General features: G+C 34.5%; 2 protein-coding genes across 3 annotated transcripts; one reads left to right on the top strand and one right to left on the bottom strand.

Annotated features, from left to right (window-relative positions):
• Positions 1–587: 587 nt before the first annotated feature.
• Positions 588–6,357, top strand: LOC117779543. Its single transcript, XM_034615773.1, has 3 exons — positions 588–1,438; positions 1,520–2,189; positions 5,583–6,357. Exons 1-3 carry the CDS (start codon positions 588–590, stop codon positions 6,309–6,311), a joined length of 2,250 nt encoding a protein of 749 aa, XP_034471664.1. The 3' UTR covers positions 6,312–6,357.
• A 1,555-nt stretch (positions 6,358–7,912) lies between these two features.
• LOC117780261 lies at positions 7,913–19,834 on the bottom strand. Of its 2 annotated transcripts, none has more exons than XM_034616716.1 (5): positions 19,743–19,834; positions 12,932–13,269; positions 9,791–10,008; positions 9,551–9,735; positions 7,913–8,748 (listed from the first exon to the last, which is right to left on the bottom strand). In XM_034616716.1, exons 2-5 carry the CDS (start codon positions 13,164–13,166, stop codon positions 8,577–8,579), a joined length of 810 nt encoding a protein of 269 aa, XP_034472607.1. In that variant the 5' UTR covers positions 13,167–13,269; positions 19,743–19,834; the 3' UTR covers positions 7,913–8,576. The 2 variants fall into 2 exon arrangements, with proteins under 2 accessions (XP_034472607.1, XP_034472606.1); XM_034616715.1 differs by having other exon boundaries at positions 7,913–8,772.
• Between the last annotated feature and the right edge of the window lie 967 nt (positions 19,835–20,801).

Consider the following 20,801-nt stretch of genomic DNA (forward strand, 5'->3'; position numbering starts at 1 on the left):
TTCGTATTCCTTGTATGCTTTCTTCCTATAAGATACTTTTGTAAATAGATACTTTTGTATTATATATATACTTTGTATACGAGTATACGGTCGGTTACTGTATTTCCCATGGTTTATCTAATAAACCTTTTTACACCACATTGTTAGCTGTTAAGTGAACTCAACTAAAAAGAATTTAAAATATAATATTTTAACTACATATATTTGCAAATATTTCAACTTGAGTTCAATGCTCGATACGGTTAATTGGTTTTTTTGGGGGGAGTTATGAATGGTACAGGTAAATATCTTCTAACTAAAGTCTAAATAAAAGATTTGGTATGCCAAAAAATGTGGCTTGAAGTTAAACAAGTGAATGCTTTTGTTGTGGCCATAAACAAGAGTGCAAATTGTTTAAGCCACAGTCGGAGCGGGCTGAGAGGGGAACAGGGAGCAGGGGGATTATTGTAGGGTTTTGTGACAAGTGAAACCGAAAAGTCGCACCTCATTTTCGGCCCAAAGTGAGTTTTGAGTGAATCGCGTCGAGTTAGTTGCGTTTTGAAGTTACGAATAAAAAGACGGCACGCGTTTCTATCCGTTAATTTACCATGGATTTGCTGGAACGGATAACCAGTTGGTCCTTCTACTGCCTGGTTTCAATCTCTGTGAGCTTTTGTGTTCAAGCCGCTGTTCATGATGAACTGTCACAGTGTGAACTTCAAGGCGTCTATAGAGAAAGACAGAGTCTTATCGAATCTCCCAATTATCCGGATAACTATCCGGCCAATCGCTGTGTGGACTTTGTGATACGTTCTCCCTATCGCTGCCCAACCAAGTTCCACATTCAGTTCCTCGACTTTCAGCTGGAACTGTCGGACAATTGCAGTCGTGATTATTTGGCAGTTGGTTTGCAGCATCGCGATGACGACATGGATGTGCTTTGTGGCCAAGTTCTAGGCATCAAGAAGTATCATACGCCGGATGGCATTCTCCGTCTGCGTTTCTTCAGCGATGATTCCCCCTGGACAACTGGCGGCGGATTTCGTTTGCTGGTGACGCGTTTGGCCTGTGAAAATGATGATTTATCCGCACGTGGTCTGCATATGGAAGAGGAGGAGGAGGAGGATGACACAGTGCAGGTGGATGCCAAATTGCCAGCCAAGAAGCCACTGCATCAACATCATCATCAGCAACACCCACAGCAGCAACATGCGCAGCAGCATCAGCAACAGTTGCCACTAAATTTCAGTTTACCGCGGCAACAGTTCAATTTTGGCGGCTTTTCAGCATTTTATCCGGGTTATCCGCCAGTGAATGCTTATCCGTTTTCCACACTGGGCTATCCGGGTGCACAAAATGGCTTTTATTTGCCAGTTGCACAGCCGGGAGCAACTTTAGCGCCGCCCTGCAACAGCAATGAGCCACAACAGCAACAATTGCTACTGCAACAACAACAGCAGCAATTTCCACAGCCCCAGCAACAGCAGCAGCAACAATTGTTACAGCAATTTCCACAGCCACAGCAACAGCAACAATTGCTACAGCAATACCAACAGCAACAACAGCTGCAGCTGCAGCAACAACAGCAGCAGTTTCCGCAGCAACAGTTGCAGCAACTGCAGCAGCAATTACAGCAACAACAACAGTTGCAGTTGCAACAGCAGCAGCAATTGCAACAACACTTGCGACTACAGCAACAAACGCAATCAGAAACGCAACAGGAACTTCCTGCAATCTCGGAGCAATACCAAACGAGCTCCTTTCAACCGCCGGGTGTACAGCTCAAGGATTACGATGCCCAATTTGGTGGTCAAGTGGATCTGTGTTGTGTCAGCAGCTTTACACAATCCCATTTCTATCTCTCCAGCCCTGGATTTCCACGCACTGTGCTCAATGCCCTGTTGCCGGGACAGCAGCGGGATTGCGTCTTCTATCTGGAAAAGAATTCCCTAAATGTTGTCGGCTTGCGCATTCAATTCAAATTCTTTGACTTTGGACAATCGGCGGGATCGGGCATTTATCCAACTCAGTTGCCAGGTGGCGCTGCTTGCAGTGGCGATTTCCTGGAAATAGATGGACAACGCTTCTGTGGTTGCCGTTCTGGATATGTCCACAAATCCTTTTGGCCCGAAGGTCGCAAGGCTTTAAGACTGCGCATGGGACAATCCGGTGGTGGCATCTCCAATGGCTTTTTGCTGGAGATCTTTCAGGTACTGACAACAAAATAAATCGACACACCGAATACCCGATTATCGCTAAAGCCATTTTCATAAATCGTCTTTCATGAAAAATTGACAACTCATCGCAACTCATTTAAACTATTGAACTATTGGAAAATCAAATTTTTTTTCCATCACTGTACATTTTCCCGTAACTTGACCGTTGACACGATATCTTTAAATTCAAACCGCCATAACTTTGTCAAAAGTGAACCAATTTTTATACGAAATGTCAATTTAATCATCTCTTAGCCTTTATTTTGATTCTGCATCAAAATTGAAAGAAATTATATTTTTGAGTTCACTGTCAATTTTTCACATGGGTTACTGTCCATTTTTCCTTAGACACTATTTCATAACTTGAAACTGTCATAACTTTGTCAAATCTTGACCGATTTCCTTCCGGAATGTCAATTTGATATTGTTTTGGCCTCTATTTCGATTCTGCATCAAAATTTGAAAATATTATATTTTTGCTTTCACTATCAATTTTTCCCATGGTCCCTGCCCATTTTCCAATTCTTTCCCTTAGACATTATTTCAGAATCTCAAACCTTCATAACTTAGTCAAATCTGGACCGATTTCCTTCCGGAATGTCAATTTTTTATTGTTTTGGCCTCTATTTCGCTTCTGCATCAAAATTGGAAAATATTATATTTTTGAGTTTACTGTCAATTTTCCCATGGTCACTGTTCATTTTCCCATACTTCCCCTTAGACACTATTTCAGAACTTCAAACCTTCATAACTTTGTCAAATCTTGACCGATTTCCTTCCGGAATGTCAATTTTACATTGTTTTGACCTTAGACCTTAGACACTATTTCAGAACTTCAAACCTTCATAACTTTCTCAAATCTTGACCGATTTCCTTCCGGAATGTCAACTTTTTATTGTTTTGGCCTCTATTTCGATTCTGCATCAAAATTGGAAAATATTATATTTTTGAGTTTTCTGTCAATTTTTCCCATGGTCACTGTCCATTTTCCCATACTTTCCCTTAGACACTATTTCAGAGCTTCAAACCTTCATAACTTTGTCAAATCTTGACCGATTTCCTTCCGGAATGTCAATTTTACATTGTTTTGACATATATTTTGATTCTGCATCAAAATAGGAGAATATAATATTTTTGCCTTAACCATCAATTTTCTCCATGGCTATGGGTACTGTCCATTTTCCCATACTTTCCCTTAGACACTATTTCAGAACTTCAAACCTTCATAACTTTGTCAAATCTTAACCGATTTCCTTCCGGAATGTCAACTTTTTATTGTTTTGACATATATTTTGATTCTGCATCAAAATAGGAAAATATAATATTTTTGCCTTAACTATCAAATTTCTCCATGGCTATGGGTACTGTCCATTTTCCCATACTTTCCCTCAGACACTATTTCAGAGCTTCAAACCTTCATAACTTTGTCAAATCTTGACCGATTTCCTTCCGCAATGTCAACTTTTTATTTTTTTGGCCTCTATTTCGATTCTGCATCAAAATTGGAAAATATTATATTTTTGAGTTTACTGTCAATTTTCCCATGGTCACTGTTCATTTTCCCATACTTTCCCTTAGACACTATTTCAGAACTTCAAACCTTCACAACTTTGTCAAATCTTGACCGATTTCCTTCCGCAATGTCAATTTTTTATTGTTTTGGCCTCTATTTCGATTCTGCATCAAAATTGGAAAATATTATATTTTTGAGTTTACTGTCAATTTTCCCATGGTCACTGTCCATTTTCCCATACTTTCCCTTAGACACTATTTCAGAACTTCAAACCTTCATAACTTTGTCAAATCTTGACCGATTTCCTTCCGGAATGTCAACTTTTTATTGTTTTGGCCTCTATTTCGATTCTGCATCAAAATTGGAAAATATTATATTTTTGAGTTTACTGTCAATTTTTCCCATGGTCACTGTCCATTTTCCCATACTTTCCCTTAGACACTATTTCAGAGCTTCAAGCCTTCATAACTTTGTCAAATCTTGACCGATTTCCTTCCGCAATGTCAACTTTTTATTGTTTTGACATATATTTTGATTCTGCATCAAAATAGGAGAATATAATATTTTTGCCTTAACCATCAATTTTCTCCATGGCTATGGGTACTGTCCATTTTCCCATACTTTCCCTTAGACACTATTTCAGAACTTCAAACCTTCATAACTTTGTCAAATCTTAACCGATTTCCTTCCGGAATGTCAACTTTTTATTGTTTTGACATATATTTTGATTCTGCATCAAAATAGGAAAATATAATATTTTTGCCTTAACTATCAATTTTCTCCATGGCTATGGGTACTGTCCATTTTCCCATACTTTCCCTTAGACACTATTTCAGAGCTTCAAGCCTTCATAACTTTGTCAAATCTTGACCGATTTCCTTCCGCAATGTCAACTTTTTATTGTTTTGGCCTCTATTTCGATTCTGCATCAAAATTGGAAAATATTATATTCTTGAGTTTACTGTCAATTTTCCCATGGTCACTGTCCATTTTCCCATACTTTCCCTTAGACACTATTTCAGAACTTCAAACCTTCACAACTTTGTCAAATCTTGACCGATTTCCTTCCGGAATGTCAATTTTTTATTGTTTTGGCCTCTATTTCGATTCTGCATCAAAATTGGAAAATATTATATTTTTAAGTTTACTGTCAATTTTCCCATGGTCACTGTCCATTTTCCCATACTTTCCCTTAGACACTATTTCAGAACTTCAAACCTTCATAACTTTGTCAAATCTTGACCGATTTCCTTCCGGAATGTCAATTTTATATTGTTTTTTCATATATTTTGATTCTGCATCAAAATAGGAAAATATAATGTTTTTGCCTTAACTATCAATTTTCTCCATGGCTATGGGTACTGTCCATTTTTCTTTACTTTCCCTTAGACACTATTTCATAACTTGAAACTGTCATAGCATTGTCAAATCTTAATCGATTTCCTTCCGGAATGTCAATTTGATATTGTTTTGGCCTCTATTTCGATTCTGCATCAAAATTTGAAAATATTATATTTTTGCTTTCACTATCAATTTTTCCCATGGCTATGATCACTGCCCATTTTCCAATTCTTTCCCTTAGACATTATTTCAGAAATTCAAACCTTCATAACTTTGTCAAATCTGGACCGATTTTCTTTCGGAATGTCAATTTTATAATTATTAGATCCATTATTTAATTCTGCATCACAAATGGAAAATTCCAATTTTCACCATCACTATCAATTTTTTCCATATATTTCTTTGAAATCAGTTTTGGTAAAACTCGATGTACTATATAATTAAAGAACAGCTCTATTCTTTATTATGTCGTCAATTTTTCCATTTCGATTTGAAACTTGATTTACAGTTTTGATTTACCTTACTATTTTCAGGATACGGACACGGAGAACTATAGGCCAGGTGGAGCAGGTCTAGTACAACATGATCCGGTAGGATTGTTGCCAGGACTGCCAGGTTCGACAGGACTGAATGGCTTGTCAGGTGGTTTACCGGGACAGACAGGATTAGGACCAACAGGATTAGCAGTGACGGCCGGTTATCAGCCACAACTTAGCGCCTATCAACCTCAACTGGGCTATCAGCCACAATTGGGACAACAGTCGGTCTATCGACCACAACCGCAATCTCCGCTTTGGCCCAACTATCCGTCTCGTCTGTTCAGCTATCCCCTCAATTCCATCAACTCCATTAACTCCCTCAATCCTGTGTTGCCTCCCTTTACGCCCTATCGTCAGTCGCGACAGGCAGCCTGGACATATGCACGTGGTCTGGACGCACAGCAGCCGTCACGTGTTGTGGAAACAAACTCAACACGCAAGGAATTTTATTACTTTGATGCCGACGAAGCCTTTGCACGCGCCGCACTCGAGGACCGGGAGGATGACGTTCGAACAACTCCAGTTCCAACTGCAACTTCAACTCCGGCAACGACTTCCGTACACGCCAAGCCACTAACGAAACCCGTAACGAAAGCATTCGAGCAGAGCAGCTGTACTTTCGACTACATGGAGGTGCTCCGTCTCTCCGTCGACACCCTCTGGTTAACCAAACCCATCTGCTTTGCCCCTCTGCGTAGTTGGTTTGGCAACATCTTCGGTTAGAAATCATTAAAAAAAATGTCCTAGATGATTGTATTAAATACATTTACACCAAAAAAGTTATAGTCATCGTTTTTGATTAATCTTTGAACTTTAAGCAGAAGTTTACTCTTCAAAGTCAGTCTTCAATGAACTCTAAAGTTTTCTGTGAATGCAACACTTTTCCAAATACGTTAAAAAAAAATAAAAAACTTGTATAGCTACTTTATGACATTGAAATTGCTATTTAACTTAACTTATCAATCCTTTAGTTTTCTGATCAGAACTTTTAAAATTGTTTAGAAATGGGCGCAATTTGATTATTTTTCAACACAATTACAAATAAATAACACTTTAAGGATACTGAACACACAGATATTTTAATAGTTTCCTATGCTTTAGGAATTCGTCTTTAATGTTTAAAATAAGTTCTTTGTACCCCTAAATGTGTCTAATCGTCCTAGTCGAAAGAGGCTTTTACTTCTCACAATTTACATTTTTCTAAAGTTTTTTCTATCCATCTGTTTATTAAATGTGCTCTTACTTTTTAAATTCATAGCTTTGAAATCTTTAAAGGAGAATAAGAATTGAAATTTTTTTTTTTTTTTTCCATCTTATCACTTAATTAGTTATAGCACATTTCTGTTAATAAATACTGTAATACTAAATGACTACCAAATTGTAAAGTACCTAATAAACAACACATCTGCGAATATTACAACAAATTGTTGGTTTTTGATTTTTCATACAAATGTCTATCATTGTCTAGCAAATAAGTGCGACGATTGTATTGACTGGAATTGGTATTGAGCCACCTTCAAGTGCGAGAACACCGCTCTGACATTGAATGGCTGAGTACTCGTACTTTTCCTCACCTCCTCTACTCTCACTCAACTACAACTACTGAGTACTTCCTTCTTCTGGAGGCAGCATTCTGACTGGACAGCTCTTTAGTTCTTGGCAATGTTTGATTAAGCTTTGGTTTAACATCAGGGTCGACACTTCCAGACGACAAACTTGACATTGAGTTTATCTATTTGAAGAGCTGTTGCTATTGTTGTTGTTGCTGCTGTTGCTATTGTTGCTGTTGTTGCTGTTGTTGCTGCTGTGCCTGACAACAACGGAAATGGCTTTGGCAACAATGCGGTCGCTTTACAACTCAAACTCCGCTGACTAAGCAGAGAAACCTTTTTTCACACATCTCAAACTATGACGTCAGCAACTTACCAGAAAACAAGCAAAGTTATTTTAGGCACGCCGTACATTTAATACCCTTGTGGAGACTGAAATAATAATTTAAAAATATAATTGTGATTAAATCAAGACTGTGTTGTTTCTTAATAAACCTAGCTGAAAACAGAGAGCTTAAAATGTGCAGTTTTAGACTTAAACTAAGCTGCAATAATCCAAGTTCGTAGCTGCATAAGAAAGCTTTGCAGTTGTTACCTTGATTTATAATTATACCATGATTTCAAGCAGAGGCTTTTGCTTAATTATGCTAATGTTCATTCGGTATTTTTAGACCATAAATCTTTTACTTTTCCCAGTTCTTATCCAAAACCGCCATTTAAATTGAAAACTAAACAATATTGTATATCGTTGCGCAGAAGAATAATATATATAGATATATCTCATATGTTTATTAGCATAAAGATTTCTTGATTCTTACAAACAAGTACATACACAGATGGTATATATATTATAGGAATTATTTATTAAGTATACATATATACACATTGATATTGGTTTTGTTTTCTCCATATTTATAATTAGCTTCAACGCAGGCTTTTAAAATTGGCCCAGTTTCTAGGAAAGTTTCGTAATAATAATAAAAGTAACAATAATTCCGACACCGATTGACGCTTTTTTAATGATATGACAAGTCGACAAAAAGTTATAAACTTGCTAATAATAACATATAAACCCACACACAATACTAAAAACTTTATATATATTTATATTTCGGTATATATACAACACATTAAGAGGGTGGATTTGTTTCTAGGTAATTTTCTAGCTTTGTTGGGAAAAGTTGGGGAAATGTGCGATTATGTAAAATTGCTACTAAGTGCGGGATGTCTAAATATTTAGTTGTTGGTTAGTTTAAGTTTTAGTTTAAGTTGTAGTTAGTTAACTAATTGTTAGTGCTTGTTGTTCTCCAGTTTCGCGCTTGACTTTGTCAGCAATATACAATTGATGCTTGGTATACATATGTGTGTGATCCAGTGTCTGTGTGTGTGTGTGTCAGTGTGTACAAATCTTCGTTTTTTTTATATCCAGTATTCAGATCTAGCCCAGGAATCGTATATTGGTGAATACCGCCTTGGCAGGACGCTTGCGATTACAAAAGTTGACCGTCTTGCTGTGATTCCCCTTGCGATTCTCATGCAGATTGACCAGGAGCTTAAAGATATCCTCCTTGCTGGGTGTGCAGGCATAACGCAGTTCCGGTTCATAGTTGCTGTTGATAGAATTCATGTAAGAACTGATAACGGTAATAATATGGCTATTAGAATTGTCGTACACGTCACGCCCAGTTTTATTTCGAGCGTTGGATTGATCGATTGATTGATTGATTAGTTTGGTTGACTATGGATTTGACAGATTGGCTCAAGTCTGTGATGTGTATGTTTCGGTTTCGGTTTCAGCCTGAAGAGACTCTTGGAAATGCATTTTAGTAAGTGTGAAATTAAATCAATTCATTTCAAGAAGGTGCTGTTCCCAAATCGCTCTTTAAATCGCCGAAAAGAATTAGATAAAACTGATGTTAGTTCAAAAACTTAAATCTTTTTGAAAATTCAATTATTTTTTTAAGGCGAAATTGGTTCAAAAGCGATATGAGAGACATTTCGCTAGTTTGTAAAACTTTTCCAGTGACTGTATCCAAAATCCAAAATCGCCAAAGTCTTAACTCAAATTTATATATTATTTCGAAAAATTAAAAAACCTAATGTTTTATTTAAAAAATATCATTTATTTTTTTAGTTCAATTATTTTAAAACAATTTTTATAAAGTGGTTTGCAATTTTCTGAATGGCGAAATTGTAGCAAAAGCGATTTGAGAAACAATCCCGCTAATTTATAAGATTTTTCCAGTTACTATTTTTTCTAACACTACAACTACAAATCATAAACTGGGTATTGGTTGGGTTAGAGGTATTCTTGGGGCATATTACTGGTGAATTTGAATTGAAAATGGGTGCTCAGAGTGTGCACGTGTGGATGGGGGAGGGATTAGGGGTCATTTAAAGGAAGTTACTTACCCGCGGTTTCGATTGTGACGCTTCCAGGGATAACGACGATAATATCGCGAACGTTTCGGCTTATTTTGGCCAAGTACAAGACTTTGGACTCCATTTTCCAGCTGCGGATAGTCAGTAATTGCTGCCGGTTCGTCCTCATCTTCCTCCTCCACATAGACAAGAGGCAGCGTGTCCAATGTTGGATCCTATCGGAGTGGAATAATGATGGGGTTGTTACTTTTAAGCTGCCACTTGACTTACCTCGAGCATTTTCATGAGCAAAGCGGATTTGTCGACTAGTTCCTGCTCAGAACGCAAATCCTCCTCCATCTTCTTCAGCATGTCGAACTTGTTGGCCACCTCTACCTCATTGTATATCGCATTTGCATTCGCGTTAGAAATCGAATTGGGATTCGGATAGTCTGCCTCCTCCGGAGACATGGCCATTCCCAGCTCCTGATTCAGAGCGTGCAACAGTTCTGAAAAATAAGATGAGTTAAAATGGGTTGAAAATAAAGTCACAAACATCTTGTATTATTTGAAATTTGAATACCCGTTCTTAGTTAAGTAATAGAGTATGTTGTATTTGTAGCATTGTGTGTAAATTAGAAATAAATTCATAATACTTGACGGAAGTTACAAAATAATTATTAGTTTTGGGGCACACGTAATTAATAATCTACAAAATGCGTTGGAAAACAAAAAAAGAATAAATATCTTAAATATTAAAGAAATTTTCTTTTATATTTTCTCAAAGGTGTTTTATTTTAACAATACAAAATTGTTAGGATAGGATACGGTTTCCTTAAGCGAACATTTTCTAATTACTGCCATTTGATTGCGCTAAGATTGAATGAATACAGCAGTAGTTATGGCTGTTTTAAAATGAGCACCCAAATGTATGCATCAGTTTTCTTTTTTTTTATGGATAATTAATATACAGTTTGTTATGAAAATATTTTGAAAATATTCACTTTTATATTTTTAAAAATAGTTGAATTTCATTTAATATATGTTTTCAAGAGCAGTGAAATAATAAATAAAGTAAAAACATATAAATATTTTCGGCAAGGGAAAATGGTGTAAGTTTTTGTCTGTCAATTTTTAAATGAATATCGGGTATCTTGTAGTCGGACAATCAACCCCAGTGCTTCTTACTTGTAATGTTTGCACAAATTGACGCTAATCCGGCCGCAATTTCCCCATTTCCCCTCCGGCCACAAACAGGCGTCAAGTTTCCGCCAACTGACATTTAAAAGTTTGACTCGTTTGTTTGACTGTTTGCTCACAGTGCTGAGCTCTTCTTCTTTTTTCTACCCACAACTTTCTGGTTGCGGCTTAAAAATACTCATACATATTAAAATAAATACGTATACGGATGAGAATGAGTCTTTTCTTTACAACGGAAATTAACCGGCGGCACTGGCCACGACAACTGCTACAACAACTACTACAACAACAACAACAGGAACAACAACAAGAACATCAACAACAACAACAAAAACAACAGCTTAAACGTCTACAACTACAACAGTTCCATCTTCAGTCCAAGTCCATGTCAGTTAGTCAGTCATTCAATTTGATCATTCATTGTTGTTGACGTTTGCTCGTCCATCAGACGTTTGTCTTTTGTCTCATTTGGCAGCATCCTGAGTGGGCAAATTTTCAGTTAGCAGCTTAAAATTCAGGGATTCTACATCAAAATCGTCCAAACAAAGACTTTGGATTTATAATTCTTATTACCAATAAATCGTGTTTAAAGTCTCGCTTCTTGATCATTTTAATTTCTAGGTATACCTACTAAAATTAAAGCTATACTAAAAGTGTCTATGGAAAAAAGAAAATTCAGAAAACACAATATTACAATCACCTTGTTTTGTTCATTAAAAGACAGAAATAATTAAAATCCCTTTACTTAGAACCTGACATAAAAGTTTACTGTGTACGGGGTATCCTTCAGTCGATAAGTTTCACTAACTTGCACTTGCTTTATATTATTATTATTATTATTATGTAAATATTTATATTTATGTAAGTCCCCCAAGTAACTAATATCAATTGGATATCTTATCAAGTTCATTATTTAAATGTTAATAAAAACCAAATAATAACTTCAACATAACCTATGAAATACAAGCAAATTTTATGCATTAGTGTTTGCGTGTGAGTGTGTAGTCAATATATTGACTTAACGGTATGATTTTTGACGTAAACCAAAGTTTATTCAACCAAACGTCAAACCAAAATTGCGTCGAAAATTGTGAACGCGCATTGTAGGCGTTTTAAGTACAATATGCTGGTGTGTCTGTGATGTGTATTTGTGTATGTGTGTGCTTGATTTTGTATATGTATGTGGCGTGTTGCCATAGATAAACGCTCTCTAAAAATTGTGCAATGACCGGAAATGTCCAACGACTATTCAAATCATTGAATGCCGAGTAGGCGCCTAAAAGCAGGCTACATTATAAATGAGCTCTCATATGGTCACCTGTTCAGTGTTCAGTCAAACACAATGGGAACACAAGAGTTTGACGTCAAAAAGAGTTTTACAAATTGATGAATAAATTGCAAAAATTGAGATGTCTGTGTTGAGTTCATATGAAACTGAAGAAGGGATTTTGTTCAAAAATAAATTTTATTAAAAACATAACAATAGGATGACGATTTACGCAGTAAAAAAAACTTGGTTCGAAAATATCATAAAATTTGTTGAATATTTTAATTGATTAATTCAACTCTGAGTAGTATTTCAGGAGTATAACATTTTCTAGAAAAATCAAAATTGAAGAAAGGATGCACATGTTTATTAAAAATTAAAAAAAAAAATATTCTGGATAAATTGCTTAGTTCTGAAATTGAAAATTCAATACAATTTCATTACAACAAAATGTTAGCATCAATTTAAAAGAAAAGTTTTGAAAAAATTCGTAAATTAAAAAAAAAAAACTAGCTGGATAATCTGCTTACTTCTGATAATGAAGATTCGTTAAAAATTCTTAAGTGTTAGTTTCAAATTTTAAAATAATAATATTGAATAAATTTCATATGGTATCAAATGAATTTAAAAAATTTGCATATTTTGGATTTATTCATTCGAAATTCGAATTTGTCATAGCATCTGTGTATCTAGAATACTTGAACTTTCTCATAGTTTTTCTATTTATTTTGAGCATAAGAAGATAACTGATAACAGTGCAAGTCGCTGTTGAAATGAATCTTGTGATTCATTTTGTTGTCTCATGTCTCGGCCATCATTGTAACCCGTTTGGCGTTTTGGCCCAATGAACGCACGAGAACAAAGACTACGCATCGAAGGAGTCAAATGTCAGGGGTTCTTTCTGGTAATCCCTGGCCATAACAACAAAACAAAAGGCAGTGTCATTTAATCAGGGACTGACTCACCATCGCCAGGATCGTAAACATTACGTTCCAACGTTGCGTCCAAGTGTCGTCGCGGTTGTATCACAACATCCTCGTCTCCTCCTTCTCCAATCCCATCTTGCCGTTGCTGCTGCTGCTCCAGAGCTGAACCTGGAGATGCCCCCGATGTCTGGGAAGTCAGAAAGCCGATGACGTGACGTGTGCTGGCCAGGATCGTCGTTGCCACAATGCAGAGCGTTAATATGTCGGGCTTCATGACGTTTTCTTGTCTTTTCTTATTTTCTTTTTTCTTTGCTGTGTGTGTCCTGACTGTTGTCCTCGGGATTAGCGAGTTTTCTTCTCCCCGCTCTCTCTGCAGGCTGAAATGAAGATGTGTGTCATGTACATAAGGGTAATTACCATCACTACCGTTTGATAGGAGACAACTCCCCTCCACTCCCCTTCTCACCCATTGCTTGTGTGGGTGTTTCTGATTTTTGTGTTAAAACATACACAGACATACACACATACTCGTATCTAAGTACGAACGCACACACGCATAATACGAAAGGTTTAAATAAACAACCTGTTTCAAGGCGTTGCACAGTGGATAAAGTGCATAAACTATGGCTAGAATATCTTAAGAAACAAAAGCGTTTTTCACTAACCAAATTCGGTCGGAATGTAAAATTAAGTAAATAAGAACAACAATCTGTGAGTTTAATTGAGATAGCTCTAAAATTAATAAAGTTGTGCATACTCAACAATTTGCTCGAAAAGTAAACTTTGACCTCGAATGCGAACCTCTCACAATTCGAATATCGCAAAACGCCGTCTCATTGCTCAATTAAATTTCTCAGCTATGTTGTGTGAATATTTCAGCTTTCTAGGTCTTATGGTTTGTGCTGTGCAATGATTAGTGAGTCAGTCAGTCAGGATATATATATAAATTAAAGTATTTGTATATTATATTATTTAATTTTAGTATATCTCTCACAGGTCAGTCACTTAATTTTATCTGTTTTTTCGTTTTGTGCGTTTTTGAATTTTTTTTTTTTTTGAGACTTTATCATTTTAAATTTTCCACGAAAGTAAATACAATTCACCCACTGTACATCTCTTAGACAACTTTGCATCTTGTTGTGGTTGTTGTTGTTGCTGATGTTGTTTATGTTATATAAACAGCTTGTTTTTATTTTAGAGCCACCGCCATTCGCATCGTTTCATTTAATTAAGCGTGGGCGTGGCAACGCCTTCTAGCTTAACTCCTTCGCTGCGGATTTGCAGACCACGTTTAACACGTTTCTACTACCCCCACCCCCGAATCCGCCCCTGTTCCGCCCTCCTCTTTGACACGTCTTGGTTGCCATTAGCCTGGCCATATGCTTCCTTTTCCCCACTCCCAAATTGTTTTTTTTTAACCCTACTCTTTGTCTGTCTCCCTCTCGATATCTCTCATAACTTTCAACTTGTGAGCCATACAAATGAACTAACAACAAACTTTTGGCACTTGCGGTCTCCTTTGGCGCCGGGTTTTGAGATTTCTTTAATTCATAAAAAAACTCAAAAAAAAAAACAACAAATTTGTCTGCAATTTTTAAATTTTGCTAGCTATTAATTTGGGATTGCAGTAAATAAAATTTATTTTATGACGAAACCAGTGTTGGCATTATAGATAATTTTTGCTGCACCATGGAAAAAAAGCCCGATATTTTAGCATTTACAAAAAATCTACTTGTTAAGGAAGAGGCTTGAAATTTAGCATTAACATAAGTTAGACTAAAGTTGTTTTTACAATTTTTTAGTTTTTTTGTTGGATCTTATCTTCAACCACTCAAACACTTAAAATATTGCATATTTTGAATTTATAATATTTCTTGTTTGTTTTATTATTGTACTTTTTCCCCATAGTCCAAGTCTTTGGGTTTTGGCTCAAATGATTTGTTTTTCAGTATCTTAAAAATTTTTTGATTTTTTAAATCTGATACTTCAAATAGAACAAAAATATTGAAAAGTTTTAGTAAATTTTTAAATGCTCCAAAGCTTAAAGCAAATACTAAGACCACAAATTGATTTTGGATTCTGGGCAAATTTAACTTTGACTTTTTTTTAGCATAAATGTTTTTTTTCTTTTAAATTTAAATGTTAAAATTCTCGATTCGTTGAAATTGTTACTGCTCAGAATTTTCAGCTTTTTAAAAAAACGTTGTCACCATTTGTTACTTTGAATTTAATTTGTTTAGGGTTACAAAACTGTTGCAAATCTCAAATTAACAGACAAATGAACACAGCTCATTTTGCGGTGAAGCAAACAAATTGGCGAATTACTAAACGAACCATACACAGTTCCCACAAATACAAGAATCACCTAAATGAACCAATCGAATTGACACGCCTCCACAAATTGACAAGCTAAAAGAGAAAATTTTTTCTATTCGCTTTTCATTAAAATTTTACAAAAAAAAAACTTTTTAGCCAATTTCTTGTTCATTGCACGTTTTGATTGGACTTCAATGCAAATTTTTGTGTGTGGGACAAGGAAGAGTCTTAGAGTTCTGTTAAATTATATGCCAAATATATATATTTTCATCTTTATTTCTTAGCAAGTTGTTGGATTGGATTAAAAGCCAAACCTTTCCCTTTAAAAAGGACATTTGCCTTATAAATTTAACTTTAACTCTTACAATTATTTTTAGCAATAATTTATATATTGTTGGTTGTATTTTAGAATTCTCGGTATATTTCCAGCTGTAATAAAGTTTTTTGCTGAATTTTAGTAAAAAAAAATCAATATGTATACGTAATATATTTCAACATTTATGCAGAGAGCAATTATTTATATATTGTTGGTTGTATTTTAGAATTCTCGGTATATTTTCAGCTGTAATAAAGTTTTATACTGAATTTTAGTAAAAAAAATCAATATGTATACGTAATATATTTCAAGATTTATGCAGAGAAACTTTAAAAAAAATTCACTTAATTATATCTTCATTTCATATTGATAAATCTATTTATAAATTCGATTCTGTAAAGAATGCAACAATTAATTTTAAGAATCATGAGAAAGCAAAATATTAAATTTTCAGAGTAGATAAGTGAAATAGTAATGTTAATAAATATACACCCACTAAATATAAAAATTTAAGCTATATTTCAAATATACGTATTTACTATTTATTTTGTAATTTGTAGTTGAAGCAAATACAAAAAAAGGTAAAGGTAAATTCGGTCATGGAATAAAAACTTTTTCTATTTTAATTGCAATTCTCACTTTCTGGCTTATTTTTTCAGCAGCTTGAAGCTTTTTTTCTACTTTTATTTGTAATTGAATCATTTTCAAGAATGGTTTCTATCGTCACGAGGAAATGTGCTGAAGAAGGAGAAACTGAAAGTGTTGTCAAACATTGTGCAAACAGGAATCGTTGTCAAAATGCTTTAATTAACTTGTTGACACAGAGTCGCAAGTGTCCTAAAAAAAAAAACAACCAGAAAAAAAACAAAACGAAGCAAGGAAAAAAACTTGTTCCATTTGTTGCTGATGTTGTTGTTGTTGTTGTAGTAGCAAGGATCCCAGGGGTAAAATGAAATTTATTAAATAGCCTAACCACAGAGGGAAATGTGTAGAGAGGGGCATTTGTAACTGTCACCTGACTGCCAACTCACCTGTTTCGCAATAAACGCACAGTTAATTGCGTAAATGAGAAAATTGAGCTAAAATACGAAGTACATAAGTGGAATGGACTAACAGTCTAAATGGGTAAGAGTTAAGTATAAGCGTAGGCTGGTTTATGGGGGAATCCCCATCTGGCCAAAACTTTTTCGTGCAGTGTAAAAAGTTGTTTAATTAGCGTAGACTAAGCACAATAAGCTCGCCCACCATTTGAATTGGTAACAGGATTCCAGTCAAGGGTCCAGCCAAACTTTGTCCCAAAACTAATGCACATGTCAGGCAATTTGGAGAAAGGTCCTGTTCAATATTATGTATGTAATTGGAAGCACAGCTGCAATTTTTTACAAAGGTGAAAACCCTGATATAATTATTAGTTACTTGCAGACAAGTTGAGTTTTCTTAAAAGCGTCTCGTATGGTAGAAATTTAAAGATTGTCGATTTAAAAAAGGTGTTTAGAAGTTGATAAAAACTGAAAAACTCAGCTCTAAAGTTTTCAATTTTAAAAAATTCTTTGCACTAAAATCAGAGCCCAGATTTAGATCTAAAATTTTTATAAGCAAATTTATTTAAATTTGAATACAGAATGAACCAAGAGACCAAGTCATGAACAAAATGACTTTTCGCTTGAAAATCGGATCTGCTTTAACAAAGCTATGAATGTTTGAAGTTGGTCAAAATTTACAAGTCAAAATTTTTGTTTAATTTGCCATGATTTTTGACAAGAAGAGTTGATTAAAAGTGAAAACTTGTGATTAAAAATTTTCAATTTTCAAAATATCTTAGCATCGCGTTTTTTCTTAGACATAAAATTTTGATCAATAACAATTATTTTCAGTTCCTGATTTTTTTTTGTTTCTCTATGAATTGAAATTACAGGAATATAGTCGGAGTATTGACACTTAAAGCTTGTAAGTTAGCTACCTTAGTCGAAGCTAATTAAGCCACATCTGCCAGATTTATGCCCAGGATTTATGTTTTCACTTGAAAGCAAAGAGTCGAAACCACAAATTCGATACTCGTATGTAAAGTTTAAACGCACACAAAAAGCACTCAGACAGCGATGGTTTTCTTTATTTTTTGGAGGAAAATATTATGCCTGCAGTCTGAAACTTGATCCGTGTTCGATGACCATGTGGGATAACACATACACACTAACACACACACACACTTCATGAAAGACACACAAACAGGTGTTGACATTTGTTTTTCTATTTTTCCCATTGTAAGCAACTGGGGAATTTTCTTTCTTGAGTATTTTTTTTCCTTTCTTTCAATTCATTCTTTCATTTGGCTAGAATTTTTAGCTGGAACTGAAGGGATTTGTCAAGAGTTATTTACTTGGCAACATTTTTCGCAAATATTTATGATCTTTATTGTTTGTTAAAAAGCGTCTCCATTGATTTATTTACTTGACATTTAGACTTGAACCTCTTTAGAAAAGCTGAAAAATTATTCAACTGCATTGTTACCTGGAATTAAATCTCTTTAGTTGGCTGTTAAATCTTTTATAATACGATTTTTAGATATAACTTTTCACATTTTTAAACACCTGTGTGGGGCTATAAATGGGGTTTTTAGTGCAGATTTTAGATGTTTTAGGTCTTCAAATTTATACAGATGACTTGGATGACTAAACTCTTTAAAAGAATAAAATTTGTATAAAATTTTTAACTACTTCGTCATTTTTAATCTTCTTCAAATCAAAAATAACTTATTACATTCGCCGCTGTAAGGATATTCTGGAATAAGAAACTCGGAAGATATTCCAAGAATTTTTAGTTTTGAGGGCTTTGCAGAACTGAGTTTCTGTCAGTCGAATACAATTCTCGAAAGATTCTTGAAAGTGAGGCATGATTAGGGGTTTCATTTAAATTCCTGAAATTATTCCAAAGTCTCTCTTCACTTAGAAGCAACAATATTTATTTCTCAGGCGCGTTTTTGAATGATTCTTAAAACCACCGAAGAATTTCCAGAAATTATTGCAAACATTTTATTATTATTTTCCTTTTTCTTCTGTCTTGCTTTTAAGTGTCTTATAAACCCTTCATATTTCATGTTTTCAGAATCTACTTAAGTAGGCGAAGGTGCACACATTTTCAGTATAAATGTACATATGGTATGCACTTTGGCCTATTTCCTTCATGTGTTTGTTTTTAGCAAATTAACGGGAATTTGCATTAAATTTTACAGATTTTAGGTAAACATGAGCACATGATTGATTCCTTTTCATCGTTTAGCTTGAATTTTTTATAGCTCACAGTTTTTCCTACACAATTTGGACTTTTCTTTTGTTGCCAGTGGAAAATAATTTTTTCGCATTGATGATTGATTTGCACAATAGTTGCAAAAGTCTATTTTTGTCTTCGACTAATAGTTTTCCATTAGTTAAAATTAAACTAATAGTTTTTTTTCATATACAGAATAATAAAGCTAAAATTTGTCTCTCTTATTTTAATTAAATTTGAGGTTTAATTTAAAGGTTGCCAGCAAAATGATTAGAGAAACGTTTATAATTTTTAATATTGTTGTACAATATGTTCTTTAATTTCGTACGATATTCAGAACTATATACTGTAACAGTATTACTCTTATACATTTATTTTTATCTTATTATCTAAAGTTTGTTTTGAATGTTTTTTGTTGGGAATATGGGTTTTAAATAATTGTTCTACATTATTTTTTAAATTTTTTGTTTTAAATTTTTATTGTTGAAAACTCCCTCTCTCCTTTAAAGCAAAGTAACTCCTTTATTTAGAAATTGTATTCAAAATTACAAATTTATTTTTTAAATACTTATTTCTTTTGATTTTTAGATTGTTTTAAATGTTTTCTTGATAGGAGTTTAGGTTCTAAAAAATTAAACACTATAGATATTTTAATTTTATGTTGTTTTTTAATAGTTGTTTAAAGTTTCTCGGCACTGACTGTTTTTTATAGCCACAAATTTGTTATATTAATAGAACACTTTGTCACATTGTCTATAAAGACGAACTTTGCGACGGCGACGGCATTTCTAAGATTTCACGACGGGTTTCTTATATATTTGCTGTATATATTTCGTAGTTTTTTTTCAAAACTGTTTAGCTTTTATATAATTTAACACTTATAATTTGTACTTAATTTTTTTGTATAAATTTTTTTTTATTTTTTTAATTGGCAGTTATGGCGCGTTAACTCACTTGTTTGAAATAATCCGCACACTTGAGCCACTTTCCGGATTGGGAGTCACTGTATTGGGGCAACTGTTGCTCCTACTACTTGTTGAACACTGCGTGACAGACTCGAGGCGCCGACTTCTTTTATAAGGACGAGCACAGCCGATTGACAGTCCCGAGCAGCTTCGGCTGCGTCACGAAATCGAGCGCGCCAAACAAAAAAATGCGTAAAAGCTTTGCTGAGCTTTTACGGCTCTTTCCCTTGACTTCGGCAGGTAGCCACAACATTCGGTGACATTTTTATCAATGAAATATTTCGACACATTTGCAAAGTTTAGTCGCTATCTAAGAAATTTTAGGTAAATCGCCGAAAGTCTCCCTTGTTGCGCTTTCCCCTCCTCTGTTAATGATCGGATTCATAATAAAAATTGTCCGTAATTATTTACGCCACAAGATATAGCGCCGTTAAGTAGGCAACAAGTCGTCTTGCAAACGTCACTTCATTACACTGAAAAAAAAACAAATACTTTTCCAGAGAACGTAATCAATGATAACTTATCATTATTTATTTTATGAAATATATAGTAATGTATAAAGCTGTTTTTGGGTATAAGGAATCGGAACCGTTTTGCGCAATATGCCGAAATCCAAACAGTTTATTTTTTTATTTAACCGATCATTATGGTGTTTTTCCTTTCTTTCTTCCAAATGTAATAAATTAAATTATATATATTATTTTAAATTAAAAAACCAAAATTGAATATTTAAAATATTTATATTTAAGACGAATTTTCTTGATTTGAGGAGGTTGGCCTATTTTTATCAGTGTATGAATGCGGAAAGGTGGGCGGAACGTTAATTGTCAACAACACTTTTTCTCAACACACGGTCGTTTTGCTCGGCAATTATCATTATGGTGTTTTTCCTTTCTTTCTTCCAAATGTAATAAATTAAATTATACATATTATTTTAAATTAAAAAACCAAAATTGAATATTTAAAATATTTATATTTAAGACGAATTTTCTTGATTTGAGGAGGTTGGCCTATTTTTATCAGTGTATGAATGCGGAAAGGTGGGCGG

The sequence above is a fragment of the Drosophila innubila genome, assembly GCF_004354385.1.
Source record: "Drosophila innubila isolate TH190305 chromosome 2L unlocalized genomic scaffold, UK_Dinn_1.0 4_B_2L, whole genome shotgun sequence".
Lineage (NCBI taxonomy): Eukaryota > Metazoa > Arthropoda > Insecta > Diptera > Drosophilidae > Drosophila > Drosophila innubila.

Excerpts from the sequence above, each read along its gene's own strand:
- LOC117779543 (XM_034615773.1), top strand. The coding sequence starts at position 588 with ATGGATTTGCTGGAACGGATAACCAGTTGGTCCTTCTACTGCCTGGTT. Across the intron at positions 1,439-1,519 it reads CTACTGCAACAACAACAGCA|ACAGCAATACCAACAGCAAC; the intron begins GCAATTTCCACA and ends GCAACAATTGCT. Across the intron at positions 2,190-5,582 it reads TTTTGCTGGAGATCTTTCAG|GATACGGACACGGAGAACTA; the intron begins GTACTGACAACA and ends TACTATTTTCAG.
- LOC117780261 (XM_034616715.1), bottom strand. The coding sequence starts at position 13,166 with ATGAAGCCCGACATATTAACGCTCTGCATTGTGGCAACGACGATCCTG. Across the intron at positions 10,009-12,931 it reads TGTTTACGATCCTGGCGATG|AACTGTTGCACGCTCTGAAT; the intron begins GTGAGTCAGTCC and ends CTTATTTTTCAG. Across the intron at positions 9,736-9,790 it reads TGCTCATGAAAATGCTCGAG|GATCCAACATTGGACACGCT; the intron begins GTAAGTCAAGTG and ends CCACTCCGATAG.